Source organism: Silene latifolia, chromosome 1 (assembly GCF_048544455.1).
Source record: "Silene latifolia isolate original U9 population chromosome 1, ASM4854445v1, whole genome shotgun sequence".
NCBI classification, from domain to species: Eukaryota; Viridiplantae; Streptophyta; class Magnoliopsida; order Caryophyllales; family Caryophyllaceae; genus Silene; species Silene latifolia.
Genome location: NC_133526.1, coordinates 152,384,392 through 152,406,874, shown reverse-complemented (window position 1 = coordinate 152,406,874; position 22,483 = coordinate 152,384,392). Strand labels below are relative to the sequence as shown.

At 37.6% G+C, this 22,483-nt stretch overlaps 1 protein-coding gene and 1 non-coding gene across 2 annotated transcripts; both read left to right on the top strand.

Annotated features, from left to right (window-relative positions):
• The first annotated feature begins 340 nt into the window (after positions 1–340).
• LOC141658307 (uncharacterized) lies at positions 341–5,274 on the top strand. The gene is made up of 6 exons (XM_074465382.1): positions 341–1,812; positions 1,902–2,046; positions 2,491–2,880; positions 3,502–3,526; positions 4,892–4,988; positions 5,133–5,274. Exons 1-6 carry the CDS (start codon positions 341–343, stop codon positions 5,272–5,274), a joined length of 2,271 nt encoding a protein of 756 aa, XP_074321483.1.
• A 12,455-nt stretch (positions 5,275–17,729) lies between these two features.
• Positions 17,730–17,836, top strand: LOC141618814 (small nucleolar RNA R71). Its single transcript, XR_012531505.1, has one exon. It is a non-coding gene; the product is annotated as a small nucleolar RNA R71 (small nucleolar RNA).
• Positions 17,837–22,483: the final 4,647 nt, after the last annotated feature.

Genomic DNA, 22,483 nt, shown 5'->3' with positions numbered 1-22,483 from the left:
TGCTTTTTTTGAGATGTTAAAAAAGCGAGAACAACCTGTGTATGAAGGCGTAAGATGTCTTTGTTGCAATCTGCGCGCGGTTATTAACTTTGAAATGTGAGTTTAATATGCCGCATAAGTGTGTAGATGGTTTCGCGTCATATATGCGGGATATGATTCCTAACAATAATTGTATGACTCGGAATTTCTATGAGACCAAAAAAGTGCTTAAAGCTCTCCAGCTACCCCATCAGAAGATTCATGCATGTCCCTTTGGTGTATGCTTTTTGGAATGATGATCATCAACTTGAGCAATGCAAGAAGTGTGGGGCCGATAGATACAAATCTAAATCTAATTTAAATGGAAAACGAAAAGTACCGAAAACCCATTATTTTATTTCCGATAGGACCTAGGCTCCAAAGACTTTATGCAAATAAAGATATTGCGGCACAAATGAGATGGCACTACGAGAACCCTCGTGCCAATGGGATAATGTCTCACCCAAGTGACGGAGAGGCTTGGAAGCACTTTGATAAACAACACCCTGATTTTGCGAATGACCCTCGAAATGTGCGATTGGGGCTGTGCACTGACGGGTTCTCACCGTTTAATAGATTTGGAAAGCAATACTCATGTTGGCCGGTGATGTTGACCCCATATAACTTGCCTCCTTGGTTGTGTATGAAGAGACAATTCATCTTTTTGTCTTTGATTATATCCGGTCCCAAGAATCCCAAGAAAAACTTAGACATATATTTGCAACCATTAGTTCAAGAGTTGAAGGATTTGTGGAAAAATGGGCTGCTAACGTACGATGTGTCGAGGAAGCAAAATTTTGATATGAGAGCTGCACTTTTGTGGACAATCAACGATTTCCCAAAGATATGGCATGTTATCCGGGTGGACTACGGCGGGTCAAAGCATGCATGTCCATATTGTTTGGTTAATGAATGTAAGTCTTTTTGGCTTAAACATAGTAAAAAGTGGAGTTGGTTTGATTGTCATAGACAATTCTTATTGCTCGACCATGTTTTTCGGAAAGATAACAAACATTTCCGAAAGGATAGACCCGTGGGAGGTGATTTTGCTTCTACTAGACTAACCGGTGAAGAAGTTTGGGAGCATGTTCAGCATCTACCTTCTATTGTTGATGCAACTGATGAAGAGTTGTTGAAGTTGAAAATGAAAAGGGAAGGGTGGTGGAAGAGAAGTATATTTTGGGATCTTCCATATTGGAAGACTTTGTTAATTCGACATAATTTAGATGTGCTGCATATTGAAAAGAATTTCTTTGAACAAATGATTCACACGATTATGGATGAGAAAAATAAAACAAGTTTTAAACCGAATGCACAAAAAGACTTTAAATTAATTTGTAAGGCTCGACGGAAAGGAGATATGATTGTTCTTAAAAAGGAAGAGAAGCGGGTACTCTGTAACTGGATATGCAGTTTGAAGTTTCCGGATGGATATGCTTCTGATTTGAGTAGGTGTGTAGACCTAAAGGACTTAAGACTACATGGCATGAAAAGTCATGATTGTCATGTATTTATGGAGCGTCTACTACCTGTTGCTCTAAAGCATTTGCTTCCGAAGAATGAATGGTGTGCGATAACTGAGATTAGCCAATTTTTTCGAGACGTGTGTGCATCAACTCTTCAAATTGATGACATGACACGTCTAAAAAATAATATTGCTAAGATCATGAGTAAATTAGAGAAAATATTTCCACCGTCTTTTTTCAATTCCATGGAACATTTACCGGTTCACTTGCCTTACGAAGCCAAAGTTGGTGGACCAGTACAATATAGATGGATGTACCCTTTTGAAAGGTAATCATTGACACCTTGATTTTTACTTATTTATATTAGATAAATGCACCAATAATTTGAAATCTTATATACAGTTACTTAACACGTAGGTTTCTTAATCATTTGAAACGAAAAACTGGTAACAAAGCACGGGTCGAAGGCTCCATATGCAACGCTTATTTACTTGAAGAAATCTCAAATTTCTGTTCACTCTACTATGAGAAGCATATAGACACAAAAGCCAAACAACTCGATGTTTGTGACGAAGTTGAGCTCGAATCAAATTTACCCGAACTTTTTCAAGATCATATGGGAAAACCCTCGGGAAGTGCCATCGAGATATCTTGATGACAAAGAATACCAATCTGCTCACATGTACATTTTAAGTAATTGTGAGAAAATGAATCCTTATGAAACGTAAGTAAAATAATTGATTTCAAACTTTTAATTTTCATGTTAAAACTAAACTTACTATTTGTATAGTGATTAAAATTATAAATTCATTATGTGATGATCAGGGTGTTTAAGGAATTTCTAAGTAAACAACATCCTCATCTTTTCATCACTTTGATTTGGGGAATAAATTCGAATCGAATTTGCACAATGGTTACGAAATCAAGTAAGTGAATCCTCCAACCAAGGGTTATTTTACAATAGCCTTAATAATTTAATAAACATAAAATTTTTAAATCTTGTTAGGTGAATGATGATACCATGACCGATGATCTAATAATATCTCTAGCAATGGGCCCGTCAAGAGAAGTAAGAACTTGGAAACGCTATTCCATCAATGGTTATAACTTTAGAGCTTTTAAAGATGGGAAAGATGTATCTAAAGCAACGTTAAACAATGGGGTATGTGTTAGTTCCACTGAAGGAGCCGACTATTATGGAACCCTTGATGAAGTTATTGAGTTGACTAATACCGGTGATCACGGCAGTTATGTGGCTATATTGTTTAAATGTGATTGGTTAGATAATTCTGCTAGAGGTATGGTGATTCATGAACAATATAAGCTTGTAGATGTCAATCGTAAGAGAAAATATACGAAATATGAACCATTCGTGTTGGCATATCAAGTGGAGCAAGTTTGCTATATTTCTTATCCAAACACAAAAAAAGACCAAGTTCAATGGTCAGCTGTATTTAAAACTAAAGCTAGATCACATATCGACGCTCCCGTGGATGAGCGAATCTTTCAAGAAAATGTAGTCACTCAACTGCCAGTATTATCAATAATAGAGGATGAAGAAGAGGAGGAGGAGGAGGAGGAGGAGGAGGTGGTGGTGGAGGAGGAGGAGGAGGTGGTGGTGGTGGTGGAGGGCGAAGAGGACAACGAGGAGGAGGAGGAGGATAGGGGGGATGAGAAGGATAAAGAAAAGGAGTGCGCAGAGGAAGAAGAAGATGAGGAGCTTTTCCCCGATTGTGATAGAGATGAAAATGCTGACATTAATAATGATAGTGACGACGACGATGATGATGATGATGTTTAGTATCGTTTAAAGAATTCTGTAGTTTCTATAGTTTTTGTTTTTTCATATATGTCCTCTAGCATATCTCATTTTGTTTAGGACCTAATTACTCAAAGCAAGAAACTGAATCAACTAGGCAAAGACAATGTTGCTTGATTTCAGTCTGATTTGAACTTCTGCAATTGTTAGAGGACCTTCTGAACTTGCTTGCATAATCTTCCATGGTATTTCTTGTAGCTTAGTACCTTAAGGATTATGGAAGGTAAGCTGGATAAATAATCTGAACAGTTTCCTTAATAACTTGGATCATTTCCCCTTGGTGAATCAGAACTGGTTCTGAAATGCAATTCAGGTTTTAAGTGTTCCTTCGTAAATTCATATCTCTTGCTCTAGGTTGAAATAAATTGCTAGTGATAGCTTAAAACAAAGCTAAGGATGTCAGCTTCCCTCTCCAAGAATAATAAATCAAAATTATTGACCAAATCTTCAGCTATTGAATTTTAAACACTGACAGGTCATTTCTGAAATGACGGCATCCTTCCTGCACAACTACTGTAACTTTGAAAATCCATAACTCTTAGTTCAGGAAGGCTAAAAATACCCAACATACATCAAATGAAAGCCAATGATGTTAGATTTCATCTCCAAAAAGAATTACCCTAAAATATCGAGCAGGTTTTGAGTTATTCAAGTTGGAACACAGACAGGTCAATTTCAAAAACAGCATTGCATTAAATTGTGACAGTCTTTGAAGGCTTATTGTGAGGCAAATTATCGTAGTTAAGTGACACCAACATGAATCAAACAAATACAAATGTGTGTCAATGTCATTCATATCAACCTATTTGTATAAGGATGTGCTAGTATTTTTTTTAACTGCTACTATTAGTTGGTATGAGTAAAATGGTGTAGGATTATATGTAAAAGTTAAAAGTCGGGACCTTGTTAGTTTCCAAGGGATGCCACTCGCAACCAATGCAAACACCTTCGTGACACTTCATAGGCCGCAACACCTTACAAGTCTTCCAATCCCAGTACCACATCTTCCCGTCACCGTCCCCCGACATAAGAAACCGTCCATCGGGCGAAAAATTAACCTGGCAAGCATACCCGGACGTAATATGCCCAGCAAACCTCTTCTTATTATTAAGTTGAAATCTATCCCTAGTACTATATATCAAAATCTGGTTATCCATATACTCTGAGCAGCCAACCAGTTAGTGTGTTAGGGTCTGCATTTCTGATCAGCCAATCAAAATATGGTCTGCATTTCTGAGCAGCCAACCAGTTAGACGAAATCAAATGCATATGAGGCTCACTAATATACTTATAACAACAGGGATCCCGAACTCCCAAATTCGAAGACTCTTATCGTCACTGGAAGTAATGAAACGACGATTATCATCAACAAAAGTAATGGTATTAACAACACCTAAATGCTGATCATACTTTTGAGTAATCTGCCCGCTATTGATATCCCATTGCTTTATACTAATTTCATTCTTTTCTTCTTTATATTTGTTTTAAGCTTTGCATGATTGTTCCACTAGCCTTCCTGGTTTTTTTTAATGATATTTAATGATTTCTTTAAACATTTGTATGGTTTTTAGTTGATCAATAATGACAGATTCAAGACGAAGCAACCGACGAAGATCTGGCGAAGATGATGATGAGCTCCGTGAATCACCCCCTCAAAAGTTGAGAATATCCATCGAGTATAAGTGGTGAGTGAAATGGGGGAAATTTCATGTAAATATGTATTATTGTAGAATGAAACGCACTGCCTTTTGGAATATGCATTTGAATTACATGTACAACTGATTTGCTTATTAAATATAAACATTTAGTGTGATTGTAATAACCTACAGGTTTGAACATCCGGAGGTATCGAAGTTAGTGACCAAGACAGTGAAAGGTAATTATCATGAACATGGCCCAAATTGGAGTGAAACTAAACCTGCCCGACGAGAACAGTATTGGAAGTGGTTTAAGGTACATCTACTTAACTGATGACACTAAAGGTTATGGTTAGTAGTTCAGTATAAAACTTTTGATTGTGATATTGCTATGGTCTGCATTTCTGTGGAAATTGTAAATGATAATTTGAGGAATTTTTGTAATTAATTTTGTACGTAACTCAGGTTTAACTTATTGTTGCTTAGAATCTTCAATTCATGTTTTTTTTTTTTACTTTAATTAATGATGAATTATCCAACTTATTGGTGCGTTTTTTACATTACTTTTCGATGATGGTAAGTTCTCTATTTTTGAATAAACAGAGCAAAGTGGATTATCCTAAAGATGAGGAAGACCAAGTTAGAGCTGCTTTTACCAAACTCTTCAAAACACGGCTAAGGACCATGGTTTGTCGGGCCGTAAAGAAGCAGCCGAAATGGATGGGTGATGCACTCCATGCTGAATTGCTATTTGATAGACAGTCTGAAGAAGGGAAAAAAAAATCAGCTCAAGCAGAGGCCAATCGCAAATCAAATGCAGAAGGTGGAAAAGCTTTAGGAACGCATACCATGGGCCGAATGAATTCTCTACTAGTGATGGAGAAATTAGTAAGTAACAAATTTATCATTATAAGTTCAATTATAGGATTTCCTTCAGTGTTTGTGTGTTAAACTAAATTTGTTACCATGTTTAGGCTAATGGAGGAGATTACCCACCTGCAATTGAGTTATTGAAAGCAACAAAAACGAAGAAGACGGGAGGATACGTTTCAAAGAAAGCTGAAGATTACGTTGTAAGTTTTGATTTTTTTAAATGTTTTTGAAACTTCGTCTTGCTGGTTGTCTTTGATTCCAACCCGAGTATTGAAATATAATGGAGGGATGTGTGAGGCTTGTGGTTTGATGGTGTAAAGCCGAGTATATGTGTTTCCGTGTCTGCTTTTTTTCATGCCTGGTTGGGGAGAGTGAGAGACCTCTTATAATGAGCAGAGGTGAATGCAGTAAGCTCTTTTGTTTCTGAAGCAAGTATGGTGGATTGTTGGGCGTATATTGTTTCAGGTGATAATGTTGTGGGTCCCTTTTTTTTTTTTCTTTTTCTTCCTAGGTCTATCATACTTCCCAGTTCCCAGATCTCCTTCCTCCATTTTAATTGTTCTTAATTCCACCATCTTTTTTTATTTCTTCATTTTCAAAGCTCCATTTCTTAATTTTTTTGTTCCTCCTTCCCCAAATCACCATTAATTGGTTTCTTGTTTAATAAATGGTTTCTTGTTTAATTAGAACAAGCAAGCTTATTCATGGAGCGATAAGTTCTTTCTCCAAAATAAAGTACTTGCTCCATTTCATTGAATTCTATAGCGGGCAGATTACTCCATTTCATTGAATTCTATATATAAAGTACTTTATACAAATATATCAATGCTCCATTTCATTGAATTCTATATATTTGGGAGCCGCGATTAAAAATAAAGTACTTGCTCCATTTCATTGAATTTTATATATTTACTTTATACAAATATATCAATGCTCATATTCTTTTGCTCATTTCTTTTAGTTATACATATTAGGGCCAGCTAGGTAGTGGTTACTGGTTAGTTGTTGTAAGTCTGAAAGTATAAGTGATTAGACATTCTAAATTTGTTGAAAATGGTTTAGTCTTGAAGAGTTACAAGGACCAGTTAATTAATATTAGGGCCAGCTACGTAGTGGTTACTGGTTAGTTGTTGTAGTACCAAGGCTTCTGTGGAAGAGGAGGCTATTCTTTCTCTTACAGAATACATAAATCTATGACATGGTCTATATTGTAAATACCTTGCCTTGCCTTAGTTGCGGATTTATGCATACAAATTGTTAGATACCAGGTTAATGGTACATTTCTAGACAAGTATTCTAAAATGTCACAACTTCGTTGTTGCGATCTGCTTGTTGTGACTTTTGATATTTGAGTTTTTTTTTATATTTGTGTGTGTATATACTGCAACAAAGGTAGTTTCTTTGTTGACAAAAGAAGGTAGAAATAGTAGTAGCATAGGACATAGAGCATTTAGAGCTACCATTTTATGAATCCTGTTAGTTGAAGCATATGAATCCGGTGACTTGACTAGGATATAGAGCCCCGGATTGTCTTAATCGATTCAGATTATCCGTTATGTTTCAGGTATCTATTGAGGCGAAATTAGTGCCCTTCAATCTCAAGGTGAAACGGATATCAATAAAGATAAAATCTACCTTGAAAAATGCGGCTTTAATAAGAAGGGGTTAGTTTTTGGTCTTTGGAGCCGCACGCGAGCATTACTTTGAACGCTCGACTCTTTGGAAGTAGAGAGTCCAACAATATCGACCAGGATTATTCGCCCGGAATACTACCTCGACTTGTGAGCAAGAATGTTGAAACTGAGCTCCGCAACAAAGTGCTCGAAGACAAAGTACAAAGAATGGAGGTGTTTCTACAAGCAAAGTTTGGGTCTGACTTTGACCCAAATTGTGATAGCAACCAGTTCCAAAATCGAGACGACTTCAATGATGATGGTGGAAGTGGCAACTTGACATCAATCCCAACTAATTAGCTAGATTACTCCATAATAGCTAGACAACGAAATTGCTTAGCAAATTACGTATGGATTTTTTTTGAGGATGTTTTCAATGTATGTACTCTTTTAAATTTGCTAAATGAACAATTCCAAGTTTCTATATTGTTGGCTTCTTTAAAGTTTATTGTTTAATTGTTTGATATCGTAACGAAATGGAGGAAAATGGATGCAGGATTGCTTGAATCTCCCATTTGTGTTTGCAACGGAAATTACGGGTTTTTGTGTGACTATCCATTAATTGAAAAAGTCAATGCATTTGTGTTTGCAACGGAAATTACAGGCTTTGTGACGGCTATCCATTAATTTAAAAAGTCAATTTGTTGACTTTTCCCTCTACTATGCAACGGAAAACATTTTTTTTGCAACGGAAATCCGTCTCATAATTGACCAAACAGGTGCCACGTGGACCTCATTTAAGCAACGGATCATTCGTTGCAAAAAATACACGTCCGTTGCATCAAAATTAGCAACGCCGATCTGTTGCATATTTTTTCATTTGCAACGCTATATAAGTAACGCACCAGTTTGCAACGGCTATCCGTTGCAAACTGTACATAAGCAACGGATTAGGGTTATTTCGCAACGGATTGGTCCGTTGCAAATAGGCCTTTTTCTTGTAGTGATTCTCACATGTAAATTATCTAGTCTATTCGCTACATCGTCACAATCCTACCATGGATTCCCTAGTCCTAACATAGAGAGAATTAGCTACTCATGTTCTTAATGTGATTAACAATAATAACAAAAGACTTGCTAATAAGAGACATAACGAAATAATAACAGTAACGCATAAATTGAATAAGGGCAAAAGTAGTAAGGGAATGAACAAGAAATTAATGCAAACAAAGTATTAAGATTAAAGGGAAAGAATTATTACAATCTTAGAGAATCCGGCATAGAGAACAATCCTCAAAGCAAAGTACGAGATTAAGCAGTAAAGTAGTTCAGAGATTAAGAGAAGTAAAGAGTGGTAAAGAGTTGTAAAAATATGTTTATTAACCTAATTACGACTCCCTTATATAGGGGAGCATAAATTAACAAAATAAAACCTATCACGGATTAAGTCAACCCGTGTATCATAGCAAACCCCTCGATCGAGCACTTTCAGATCACTCGATCGAGGTCTTCTCCAGCAATTGTACTCGATCGACCACTTTAGGCTCTCGATCGAGTAACTCCCAATAAGAACATTTCAATCGAGCTCTAAGAACTGCTCGATCGACCTCCTGTTCCAACAAAACCACTCGATCGACTCATAATTCCACTCGATCGAGTGGATATCCCATGCATCAGCCTCAAATACGTCCCTGGCTGCTTCATATGACTTCCTTCACACATCCCGAGGCACAACGCTTTCTCTAATACTTACGTCTCCTTACAATGCATGCTAAATGGGACGAATAAAGGTCGATTCCACTACTATCAGGTCCATTTCTGCAATAAAGACAAAATAAACCAAAGTAGCCAATTCGGGGCATTTTGCAATACATTGGTCGGTCCGCTTTCAGCTTAGATTTCGGTTACTTGTCGTTAGGAGCACCTAGACCAAAACAATATTTATAACTTCACAAACAACTCTACTACTAGTAAAGAGGTAAGTAAAGGTCGGATCCCAAGGGACGGGTATTGATGTAGGATTTTCGATTGCAAATAGTGGTGTCTAGGGGTGTCACAATTTGGGTTGAGATAAGAAGATCACTAAACTAAATAACAATAAAAGTAAACAAACAAGATGACTAAAATGAGATGTAAACAATTGATTAAAAGCACTAGGGTGTCATGGGTTCATAGGGGATTCATGGGAATTGATCATACAAACATATTCTCAAATTATAAGCAAGCAATTATCATTGTGATAGGATCGAGTTGGTTTATATCTTACAATCCTAGGAAGGTTTGGGTCCCGAAGCCGAATCGATTAGATTGTACAACACCTACAAGTCGACTTAATCCTCCCAACTCAACTATATGCATGGTCTAATGAGACTCGAGTTGGTTTATGTCTTACAAGTCTCATTGAAAAGGTAAGTGATGGGTAAAAAATGCAAGGATTCATAGGCTCGCATTTCGTCAAACATAACATGTCCATAAGTTGAGATCACAACAAGCAAGCAAATAAATTATGAAAACATATTAAATTAAGCATGAATCATCCCCCATGTTGGTTTCCCCTAATTACCCATTAACCCTAGTTAAGGAAACTACTCACTCATTATCAAGTTTAACATGTTAACAAGGTTGTCAATCATATTAACAAAGCAAAACATGATGAATAAATGAAGATGATTAACAATAATTAAAAAGGGATTAAGAGAGTTATACCTAATGATGATTCCAAAATAATAATGCAAACAATAATAGAAGTACTTGATGATTGATGGAAGGTTGTCAATCTCCCAATAAACCCAAATAATCTTCAATTACCCAAAATAAAAGATGAACAATAGAGAAATTAAGGAAATGAGATTTGTATTAATATTTGATTAGAAGTTGATTACAAGATTAAAGAGAGATTAGAATAATATAAACTACACTAAAGATTGATAAGAAGAACATGATAATCTAATTAGACTAATGGGGTATTTATAGTAGGGATTAGGTGCATAAATTAGGGTTACTAAGGGCTTAAATGACGATTAAGTCCTTGAGGAATCGCTCCTCTCAAGAAAAGATGTGGGTCTCCTTTTAGCTAGTCTTCCAAAAATATGCGCATCTTCAATGGAAGGAATAAGAGGACGTGTCCCTCTGGAGTACAATCCGAGCGTCCAAGGGTCGGGACGGGCGGATTGGGGAGCTTTTGGACGGGCGGCCTGGTGGTAAGGACGAGCGTCCTGGGGAGCTGCTGGACGGGCGTCCCGAGGTGTGGGACGAGCGGATCCTGGCTCAGCTTCCTTTTCTTCTTTTCTTCCTTTCTTCTTCCAACAATCCTCCGGGATTTTGTCGGGGATGCAAGGATCTTCTTCATCATTGCCCATCTACTACATTATGTACAAAGGCCTTCTAGTCTTGTCTTCTCTTTGATGCTTGGTCATTATATTCGATCAATTTAGCTTTATTTTGCCATGAAAATGCAAGGTTTGCATTACTCTCCTACCAAGGAAACAAAACCTCAAAGAATATGCAAAACAAAGGACTAAAGATAGTAAATGACCCAAATATGCACTAAAAAGCATAGGAACGAGGCTAATTCGGGGACTAAATATGCTCAAATATTGATCACATCAAATATCCCCAAACCGAACCTTTGCTCGTCATGAGTAAAGAGGTGACAAAACTAGGATCCTTATTTAAACTATCCTACTATTATAGCCGATATGAGACAATTAGCGGGTCTCACTCCGCCCCTTTAACTCACAACAAGACAACCATGAGGTAGGATGCCTTCTTGTATGGCAAGGTGGGTCTTGCCAAAATGGCGACACATCCAATCATTAAAGCACACAAAATCAAGTAATGGATGCATCTACAAAAAGAATGGCCACTTTCCCTCATCTAAGTGGCGGAAATTATCTAAAGGGGAAGCAATTCAAGGGTACACACTCCTTCATAGATATGGTTTCTTCAAACTACTAAGCCTAGAAGGATACCAATAAATCACCTCCAAGTTGTGTCAAGTTAGGGTACCATTGTCCTCAATCGTTAAATGCTTTTGTCAAGAATAGACTCCCTATGGTGTTGGAAACACTGGAGGATCGCGGAATTCCCCTTCTTGCCTAGACAAGAAGAAGGGTCGTCCCCTCTCTACCATGCACAAAAATGGATACGATGGATAAAGGGATCAATAGTAATTGAGTTTCATTTGGGAGTTTGCTTTTGTTGTTTGTTTTTCCTCCCAATTTCTTGTGGCACATAACATTTGAGAATACTTTCTTTTGCCATTTCTTTTTTATTTTTGGCATTTCAATACTTGACAACTTTTCAACTTCTTGCATTTTCTTTTGAACATTTTCAAAGTCACCCCAATTAGTAACGAGGGTGCCTTATTTTTTAAGCATAGGAGTTTTCATTTTTGTTACTCCTCTTTTCTTTTGATGCATTTGCAAACTTTTTGAGTTTTCATTTCATTTCTTGAACTCAAATTTTGAACAATTTTTGTGCCCATTCCCTTTGATGACAAAATGTATGGTAGAACATGGATGAATGATGGTTGCATGGTTTCAAGGGTCACCTTGGAATAAACGGTAGCCAAGGAGTTATCACACCACAAGGTACTCTTGACTAGGCCTTAATCCATGGGTCAAAGGATACTAGCATGACACATCCTAGGGTGTTTTACAAGTATTCTAACAAGCAAAGTCTTAAGAAGAAAAAACATCTACTAGGGCCTTATATACACTTGTCAAGCTTCCCAAATAGACGATTTCACAAAATTTTTCCTAAATGCAACTTTATGCCATGATGCAACTAACATTTATACATCCTAATGCATATGCTTCTACCAACTAATATGCCAAATAATCTAAATGCAAGTCCTAAATTCACATTATTTATACCGCATCAATCAAAATAAAACCACATAGTCATTAACATAAAGAGTAAAAAGGAGATTGGAAAGATCATACCATGCGGTCTTCTATATCCTCATGTCTCGTATGTGGCGTAGTCGATCAATGTGAAAAGGATGAACAAACACAATATATAAAAAACAATAAATACAAATCTATACTACAAAGGAAATGAACTTGGTTTTGGATTTTTCAATTTTTTCAATTTTTTTGGATTTTTCGAAATTTTTAATTTTTTTGGATTTTGAATAAAAGTCAAGTTAGAATTTTCCATCCCCACACTAGTATAGGCATTGTCCTCAATGGCCAATACGATAGGAAATTATGCAATGAATATGCATGATTTCTAAACTAAATGCAAACTATACTAAGCTACACTACATGATGCATGTGTTTTTGTTATGGCGGAGAGCATAATTTAAATTAGCTCCTAATGCATATGCATGGACTTCCCCAAACCAAAATAGACATTATTTCTAACGTCATGAATTTCGGGGGAGTTTATGCACATGGAATGCAATGCATGAAACTAAAGATTGTCATTTTGGATTTTACAATTTGGGAACAAAGATAAAGAACACCTTAATGAAGCCAAGGTGTTTAGTCCTTCAATGTTGCTAGGACTCCAAAAAATAAATGATCAAGATAAAATAAAAACAAGAGAAGTAGACAAACCATAAGGGAGGTGTAAGAATGTAGGAGCCTCCAAAGTTTGCTAATCCTCTCCCATCGTATCATCATCATCATCATGATCTTCCTCTCTCGAGGCATCATCAACCTCCATAGATGTGGAATCATTTCCACTCTCACTTTCACTTGCTTGTTCTTCCTCACTTTCCTCTTCCTCCTCTTGAGCTTGAACCTCTTCTTCTTGAACCTCTTCTTGGTCACCACCCTCTTCAACAACCATCTCATCTCCACCCGGTGTACCACCACTAGGAATGCTAGGAAAGAATACTTCCCTATCCGCCCAACTAGGCAAAGGACAAGACGGATCAAGAAGTCCTTGCCTAGCTAGATGTAGGAGGGGCGGACATTGGGCCTTGTAAGCATCCATTCTATCATTGTAAGCTTGCTTGTGCATTTCCCTCATGAGTAGTGTCAAGTAATCATTTCCCACTTCGACATCCTTAGGTTTGAACTCTTGGTATTCAAATGGGTAAGGTGGGGTGATAATGGAGGAGGAGGGCTCGGCAATTTCGCCTCTTTGTTGTTGAATGATATACTCGGTCTCTTCGGAGAGTGGGAGAAGGTAGTTCGGTCGGTGAACATTCAATCGACAAATTTTGGATGGCAAGGTGAAGGATCTAGCTTTATTTGTTAACCACCCATATTTGTCGTCAAGAGTGTCATGCTTGACCCACTTGAACTTGTGAATCATGGTGTCCATATAAAAAGATGGCCTCCTTTAACCGGCACATAAGTGTTGTTTTTGTTGAAATCCCGGTTAAAATGCCTAGCCAAATGGGTAACTAGTCCTCCATTGACAATAAAGGCGGTACCTTCTTTGCCACAATCGACATTAATTAAGCCATCGTTCAACCAAAAGTCTTAGAGCATTGTATGGCTTGGTAAATTCCCTCCCATTGTTCAAGGCCGACTCAAGAAGAATACAATCGAGTTTGGTAAGATGATTTGTGCCATTTCTAGCTATCAAAGTATTCCCAATGACCTTATGCCATACTCTAATGCCCGGATGGTGGACTAAGAGAGCACGGCAATCATGAAAGCGCACGAATTTCTTTCCGGAAATTGCCATCCAAAGCGGAGCGGGGTCATACTTGATAGGAGTCTTTGTATATTTCGGGTTATCACTAAGGCCTAATATCTTACCCAATTCGCCATAAGTTATGCGTCTATCAACATTTTCAAGACGAAACTCGATGTTGGTTCGAGTCTCCACCCTTGTGACTTTCAAAGAACTTAAAAATTCCAAGGTGATGGAGGGGTATGTCAATTCTTTCATTATAAACAATTTACCCAATCCCATAGACTCAAAGAAGGTTTTTGTTTGTTCAAGAACACCCAATTTTGACAATGCATATTCACAAATAAACTTAGTAGGCATGGTGGTTTTCTTAGCAAAGAGAATGAATTTCTCCCTATGAGAGTCGGAAGTGAAAGTTACCTCCGGATAACTGGATAATTGTTCAATGACCGGAGTTGTTGATGTTGTAGCTTCCATAGGGGGATCTTGTTGTTGAACCTCCAACCTTGCCTCATGGACTACCAAAGCCTTTGACAATTGTTTTGCTTGAAGAGCTAGTTGTCTTATAGAAAGTGTCTTCTTTTGGGGTGCCTTGGTACCTCCTTTAGTTCTTGCCATTCTCCTTTGCTTGATTACACCAATGAAAGGTTGAAATCTTCAATTTTTAGTGATACCCAAATCGATTTAGGATGAATGAAAGGTTGAAGATTTTGGTGTTTGAATCACTTGTTGTTGAAAAAGGAGTGATTAATTTTTGTTGTGAGGAAGTTTGGATTTGATTTTGTTGATGGAGAGGATGAGGGTTTTTGGGTAGTGGGTAGTGTTTGTATGTTGAAGAAATGAGAATGAAAGGGAGAAAAGGGGTTTAAATCAACCGTTATATTTGAAAGTGCAGCGGAGGACGAGCGGACCAGGCATCGGGACGGGCGAATTCTTCAATGTTTGGCTCAGGAAAAGACGCCACAGGACGAGCGGATTCTTTGTGGAGGGACGAGCGTCTTTCTGGGTGGATGCTCGGATTCCTTTACAGAGAAAATCGCAGATTTTTGCCATTAAAAAGAGGAGCGTCTTTTTTGAAGGACGGCCGTCTAGAACAAGACGAGCGGATTCTCAGCTGAGACGCTCGGATTCTCTTACAGACCAGTTTTTTGTATTCTGCAGCTCTACCAGACGAGCGTCTGGTGACTTTTGACGCTCGGGTTCTTCAGGACGAGCGGATTCTCCGTTTGGCCGCTCGGATTCCTCCTTGACCACACGGATTCAGGTCCATCCGTGGGTACATCATAACCCGTGTCATTTTCATTCTTCGATTCTCGTGTTCTTCATTGTAGGGGCACTAGTAAGGCATGAATAGCCTAGGCAATTGCTATCCCCACACTAAGGTAAAGCACTACACATCAATAAAATCATAAGTCCCTCCCTCACTTCTCTCAAAATGATGAATATCTTGATCAAGGCACAAAGATATAAATCCAAAAATGACAAAAATGCCATGTAATAATTGAAATACAAGTTAGGGAGTTAGAATATTTACAAATGGTGGTTTAGGGAGGACTCCACCAAACTCTCATCCAATGTGAGATGTCAAGGGGGCATGTTCAAGGTGTTGTTGATGTTACTCAACACCTTGAAGAAGTAGTCGAAAGCTTGCTCATTATCATGATAAAGGTCCTCAATAGATTTTTGCACTTGTTGTTCTCCATGATGGTCTTGATTCATAGGATTACCAATATAGGGATTGAATATCCCTTCGAACTCATCATCCCAAAGACCGCAAACTTCGTCTACTTGATTATTAAAAATTTCTTGAGTTGATAGAGACAACTCTCCTTCTTTCTTGTCTTGGCCAATAAGGCCATCTTCTTCACTTGTCATGGGTGAGCTTTTCAAGCTCTCATTGTTGCTATTTCCTTGCTCTTTTGATGGAGCATCATCCACTTTCTGTTTCAATTGAAATTCCAACTTCTTCCTATCATCCTTCCGGCTATAGTGATCAACCATAAAACATGGCTCAAGCAATCGGGGAGCTCTCATGGTCTTGTCAAGATTGAAAGTGATGGTTTCATCTCCCACTTCCAGGGTGAGTTCTCCATGCTTCACATCGATCACCGCTCCCGCGGTGTGCAAGAAAGGTCTTCCTAAGATAATAGGAATGTTGGAGTCTTATTCCATGTCAACAATAACGAAATCCACCGGGATGAAGAATTTTCCAATTCTCACGGGAACATCTTCCCATACCCCTAAAGGTGTCTTTGTTGATCTATCCGTCATTTGAAGCGTGATATTGGTACAATTGAGTTCTCCCATTCCTAGCCTCTTGCTAACCGAATATGGCATGACACTAACACTTGCCCCAAGGTCACATAGAGCTTTGTTGATTGTAGTGTCACCAATAGTGCATGGAATGGAGAAGCTTCCCGGATCCTTGAGTTTTGGAGGTGAACTCCCTTGAAGGATGGCACTACTCACCTTAGTGAAGGCAATAGTCTCAAGCTTTCGGATTAATTTCTTCTTCGTAAGGATGTCCTTCATGTACTTTGCATAGGCCGGAACGTGATTGATCAATTCCGTGAAAGGAATCGAGACTTCTAAATTCTTCACAATTTCCATGAATTTTCCAAGTTGGTCATCAAACTTAGGCTTAGCTTGACGACTCGGGAATGGAAGTCTAATCACAATGGGTTCCTTCTCTTTGGCCTTTTCTTCACTTTTCTTTGAGACTTCTTGATTGGTGGGTTCTTCTTCCCTAGAGCTTTGCACAACTCTTTCCTTGTCACTAGTTTCCACAACTTCATCCTCAACTTGCTTCTTTGGTCCTTCATATCTCGTACCACTCCTCAAGTGAATGACACTAACCGTTTCATGTCTTGGGGGATTACTTTGAGGTGGTAATTTCCCCTTTTGTCTTTGAGAGTTTGAAGACGCTAGTTGAGTCATTTGAGTTTCCAACATTTTTGTGTGGGCTAGGATGTTGTTGATGGTGATGTCTTTTGCTTGGCTATCTTTTTGCATTTGAGTGAAAAATTCTTGTTGATTCTTTTGCATTTGGAGGACCGCTTTTTGAACATCAAAACCTTGGTCATTTTATTGATTGTATGGAGTTTGATTTTGATAACCTTGGTTTTGGTTGAAAAAGGGTCTTTGATTTTGGTTTCTCATGGGAGGTGGGGTGTATGTTGGTTGAGGGTTTTGAACATTTTGGCTTTTGTATTAGAGATTTGGGTGGAATTTGGTGTTTTCATTATAATAGTTGAAATAAGGAGTACCACTTTTGTATGCTTGAAAAGCATTCACTTGCTCATTTGTTCCCCTACATTCACTTTGGTCATGTCCCAAAGTTCCACAATTCTCACATATCCCACTTGGGATTGATGAAGATGCCACCATGGCATTAACATGATGCTTTGGTGATTTTGAAGCTTCTTCAAGCTTAGCCATAGCCTTCTCAAACTTCAAGTTGATGGTATCAATATGAGCACTAAGTTGAGCACCCAATTGAGTAATAGAGTCCACTTCATGCTTTCCTCCTCTAGTAGCCTTGCGAGGTCTACTATATTGTGAATTATGGACCGCCATTTCCTCAATCTTGTTCCAAGTTTGATTATCGTCAACTTCGGTGAACATACCATTTGATCCCATGTTGAGAATGTTTCTTGAGTCTTCATAAAGACCATTCCAAAATTGTTGTACCAAGAACCACTCGCTAAGTCCATGATGAGGACATGAGCAAAAAATTACTTTGAATCGCTCCCAAGCTTCTTACAAAGATTCTTCGTCCCTTTGCTTAAAACCCGTAATTTGAGCTCTTAGCATGTTAGTCTTTTTCGGAGGGTAGAATTTTTTGTAGAAAGCTAGAGCCAAGTTCTTCCAAGAGTCAATTCCAAGAGTAGCCTTATCAAGGCTCTTCAACCATTGTTTCGCGGTGCCAATTAGAGAAAAAGGAAATAAGACCCATCGAATTTGATCTTGAGTCACTCCGGTTTGTGAAATTGCATCACAATAGTCACAAAAAGTTTCCATGTGGGAATGAGGGTCTTCATTAGGCATCCCCCCAAATTGGCTTCTTTCGACTAATTGGATAAATGCGGATTTTGCAATGAAATTTCCGGTTAAGTGTTGTGGTGTGGGAGTACCATTGGGTAGGTTCTCCTCGGTTGGTACGGAATGTGATGAAAACTTAGGCATTGTGGGTTGATTGTGTGATTGATTTTGTGTTGGGTTCCCCTCACATTCTCTTGAAAAAGGGTTGATGAACTCAATAGTGTTTGGTTGAATATCTACAACCTCACCAATACCTCTCAAAGTATTTCTAGCAAGTCTTCTATTGGTTGTCAAAGTCCTTTCAATTTCGTGATCAATGGGTAACAAGTTACCTTGTGATCTTCTAGACATGCAAAATATCAAACAACTCGAAAACAATTAGAACAAACCTTGAGGAGTTTTACTTCCCCAAGGCAAAGAAGGACACAACTAATAACAATCAAAGAAAATCAAATCAAGTTAACACCGTCCCCGGCAACGGCGCCATTTTTGGTCGGTCCGCTTTGAGCTTAGATTTCGGTTACTTGTCGTTAGGAGCACCTAGACCAAAATAATATTTATAACTTCACAAACAACTCTACTACTAGTAAAGAGGCAAGTAAAGGTCGGATCCCAAGGGACGGGTATTGATGTAGGATTTTCGATTGCAAGTAGTGGTGTCTAGGGGTGTCACAATTTGGGTTGAGATAAGAAGATCACTAAACTAAATAACAATAAAAGTAAACAAGCAAGATGGCTAAAATGAGATGTAAAAAAATGATTAAAAGCACTAGGGTGTCATGGGTTCATAGGGGATTCATGGGAATTGAACATACAAACATATTCTCAAATTATAAGCAAGCAATTATTGTTGTGATAGGATCGAGTTGGTTTATATCTTACAATCCTAAGAAGGTTTGGGTCCCGGAGCCGAATTGATTAGATTGTACAACACCTACAAGTCAACTTAATCCTCCCTACTCAACTATATGCATGGTCTAATGAGACTCGAGTTGGTTTATGTCTTACAAGTCTTATTGAAAAGGTAAGTGATGGGTAAAAAATGTAAGGATTCATAGGCTCGCATTTCATCAAACATAACATGTCCATAAGTTGAGATCACAACAAGCAAGCAAATAAATTATGAAAACATATTAAATTAAGCATGAATCATCCCCCATGTTGGTTTCCCCTACTTATCCATTAACCCTAGTTAAGGAAACTACTCACTCATTATCAAGTTTAACATGTTAACAAGTTTGTCAATCATATTAACAAAGCAAAACATGATGAATAAATGAAGATGATTAACAATAATTAAAAAGGGATTAAGAGAGTTATACCTAATGATGATTCCAAAATAATAATGCAAAGAATAATAGAAGTACTTGATGATTGATGGAAGGTTGTCAATCTCCCAATAAACCCAAATAATCTTCAATTACCCAAAATAAAAGATGAACGATAGAGAAATTAAGGAAATGAGATTTGTATTAATATTTGATTAGAAGTTGATTACAAGATTAAAGAGAGATTAGAATAATATAAACTACACTAAAGATTGATAAGAAGAATATGATAATCTAATTAGACTAATGGGGTATTTATAGTAGAGATTAGGTGCATAGATTAGGGTTACTAAGGGCTTAAATGACGATTAAGTCCTTGAGGAATCGCTCCTCTCAAGAAAAGATGCGGGTCTCCTTTTAGCTAGTCTTCCAAAAATATGCGCATCTTCAATGGAAGGAAGAAGAGGACGTGTCCCTCTGGAGTACAATCCGAGCGTCCAAGGGTTGGGACGGGCGGATCAGGGAACTTTTGAACAGGCTGCCTGGTGGTAAGGACGAGCGTCCTGAGAAGCTGCTGGACGGGCGTCCCGAGGTGTGGGACGAGCGGATCCTGGCTCAGCTTCCTTTTCTTCTTTTCTTCCTTTCTTCTTCCAACAATCCTCTGGGATTTTGTCGGGGATACAAGGATCTTCTTCATCATTGCCCATCTACTACATTATGTACAAAGGCCTTCTAGTCTTGTCTTCTCTTTGATGCTTGGTCATTAGCTTCTATCAATTTAGCTTTATTTTGTCATGAAAATGCAAGGTTTGCACTCCTCTCCTACCAAGAAAACAAAACCTCAAAGAATATGCAAAACAAAGGACTAAAGATAGTAAATGACCCAAATATGCACTAAAAAGCATAGGAACGAGGCTAATTCGGGGACTAAATATGCTCAAATATTGATCACATCATACATAACGATACAAAAAGACATAGAAATACGTGCAATAAAAGGCTAAAAAGTCTATATAAATTGCACGTATCAGACATCTCGATCGAGAGCTTTACCTCCTCGATCAAGCAACTTTATTGCCCATTATACTCGATCGGACACTTTGTTTTTCTGATCGAGTCTTTCTGCTTTGATTCGCGAGCTCTGATGTTAGTGGGCTATTTGCGACCTCCCATGTTGCTGGTCGGTTTGGGGAGGTCCCTACTTCACGCTTATCTTGTAAGTTTTCCGAGCTTACAATCTTCTTTTCTCATCAGTTTGCATTTCCTTTCCCTATTTTTGGTACAATGAGGGCATTGTACGGTTTGGTTTGGGAGGTATGCATCCATATCTGTGTCTGCATATTGTTTTATTACATTTCAGTTTACACGTTTATTAATTTTCGCATGCATTGTTTGTTTTAATTACAAAAATCTCATAAAATTAAAAAAAATTCACGTTTATTTTTGCATTTAGGTTGAGTCGGAATGTTGAACTTTTATGCTACTTTGAATCTTTTACCCTTGCCTTGCACATTCTTAACATTTTGTTGGCATGGTAATGTGCATAATCATCGAGTTTTTGGTTTAAACTCATCTGAACGAATAGACTTGACTCTCTTATTGGCAAGCTACATATACATTCTAAGATTTAGAGCCTGATAAAACTGGTGGCATTCACGACCAGTTTCATATAGGATGTGAGTAGTACTCTCTATATATAAGACATGTAACATCAATTTGCACGTGCATGAGGCTCTTTTATCGGTACCTGTATGCATTCGGTCTGTGGTGGTAACACACGTGGAGAGGTAACTTACAATCTTTCTTTCATTACTACCCATTAACTTCACATTAGCCAAATTTGCCTTTTGACCCCTTAACTACATCCAAACTTAGCCTGCCCTGTCAAGCTAGTTCAGTGGTTTTTGCGGGTATGATGTTATCCATGTCTGTTTTGTTGTAAAACTCGATCTCTTTACTAACATATTCATATATGTTTTAATTTTAATTTAGTCATAAAATTAAAAGGGAATCTTATGCATGCAACAATAAGCAAAATAAGGAAGAAATCTTCATTCTTACATTGATGTTTCGGATCAAAGGGCACAAGAGAGTTCTCCTACTCTCTTGTTCTTGAGCTTTCCTTAATTGGATGAACAAGGATTCAAGTGTAGAATCCCTCCCAAGGAATTATACCCAAGGTAACAACTTAATAAAATTAATATTATTATTACTAGAACAATATTAATTTTGTGTAAAAATTGACCCAAAAATTATTTGGTTTCTCAACAATTTAGGTCAAGAGAGAGGGAGGAGGATGAAGATGTTATCACTCTAAAATTCTTATTTTTAGATGTTAAAACAAAATGAATGATACACTAGTGAATATCTTAGTGTATATTAGGTAAAATAAGAAGAAAAACCCATGGTATTTGTCTTCTCAAAACCGGGTGGAGGGGGGGGGGGAAGGAAGGAGCCAATGCATGCACAAGGTTGCCTTCACAAGAACAAGTAGGCTTGCATGGCTAGTATTAGGCAAACATGATTATGTTTACCACTAACATAATTAACCTAATATTTTCCTAATCCTCTCCAATATTTCGGTTATAATAGATAAAATGGATTCCATTTTATCTTTGTCAATTTGTCACATGTCATATGTCACATGAAATTGTTATGCATTTTTAACATATTAAAAATCAACGCATTAATAAAAATACGTCATACACAAAATCGACTTAGTAATTCACAATTACTTGTACCAAAATAATTTACCAATTATAAATCACAACATCTTGTATTTATAATAATTTATTCATTCAAATGCAATTGTTTCCTTAAACAATAATTTCATCTAAGTAATAAAACAATTCGATTACTTAGACCGTATCTTATTTAATCAAATTTCAATAAGACACGTAAATATAACTTCCAAAATCGTCCGTCAATTTTAAGTAATTTAATTGACCCGTATCGTCATACGATCAATTAAATGATCAATTAAGAGTGTTACCCTATAGGTATGACCTAAGGGGATCAACTGGTCACCACCGTCTCACGACAGTAATGTCAAACTCTAGTCAGCCAATCATTACCGATATGTGTGGACCAGTTGACAGTAAAAAATACTTCCCAATTGTATTCTTTAAAATGAGACTTAAACATGTGATCA

Bases quoted from the DNA above. Each gene is read 5' to 3' on its own strand.
- LOC141658307 (XM_074465382.1), top strand. From the start codon at position 341: ATGGAAAACGAAAAGTACCGAAAACCCATTATTTTATTTCCGATAGGA. The intron at 2,881-3,501 runs GTTTGCTATATT...TATTTCTTGTAG, and splicing joins TGGCATATCAAGTGGAGCAA to CTTAGTACCTTAAGGATTAT. The intron at 4,989-5,132 runs GTGAGTGAAATG...AATAACCTACAG, and splicing joins ATATCCATCGAGTATAAGTG to GTTTGAACATCCGGAGGTAT.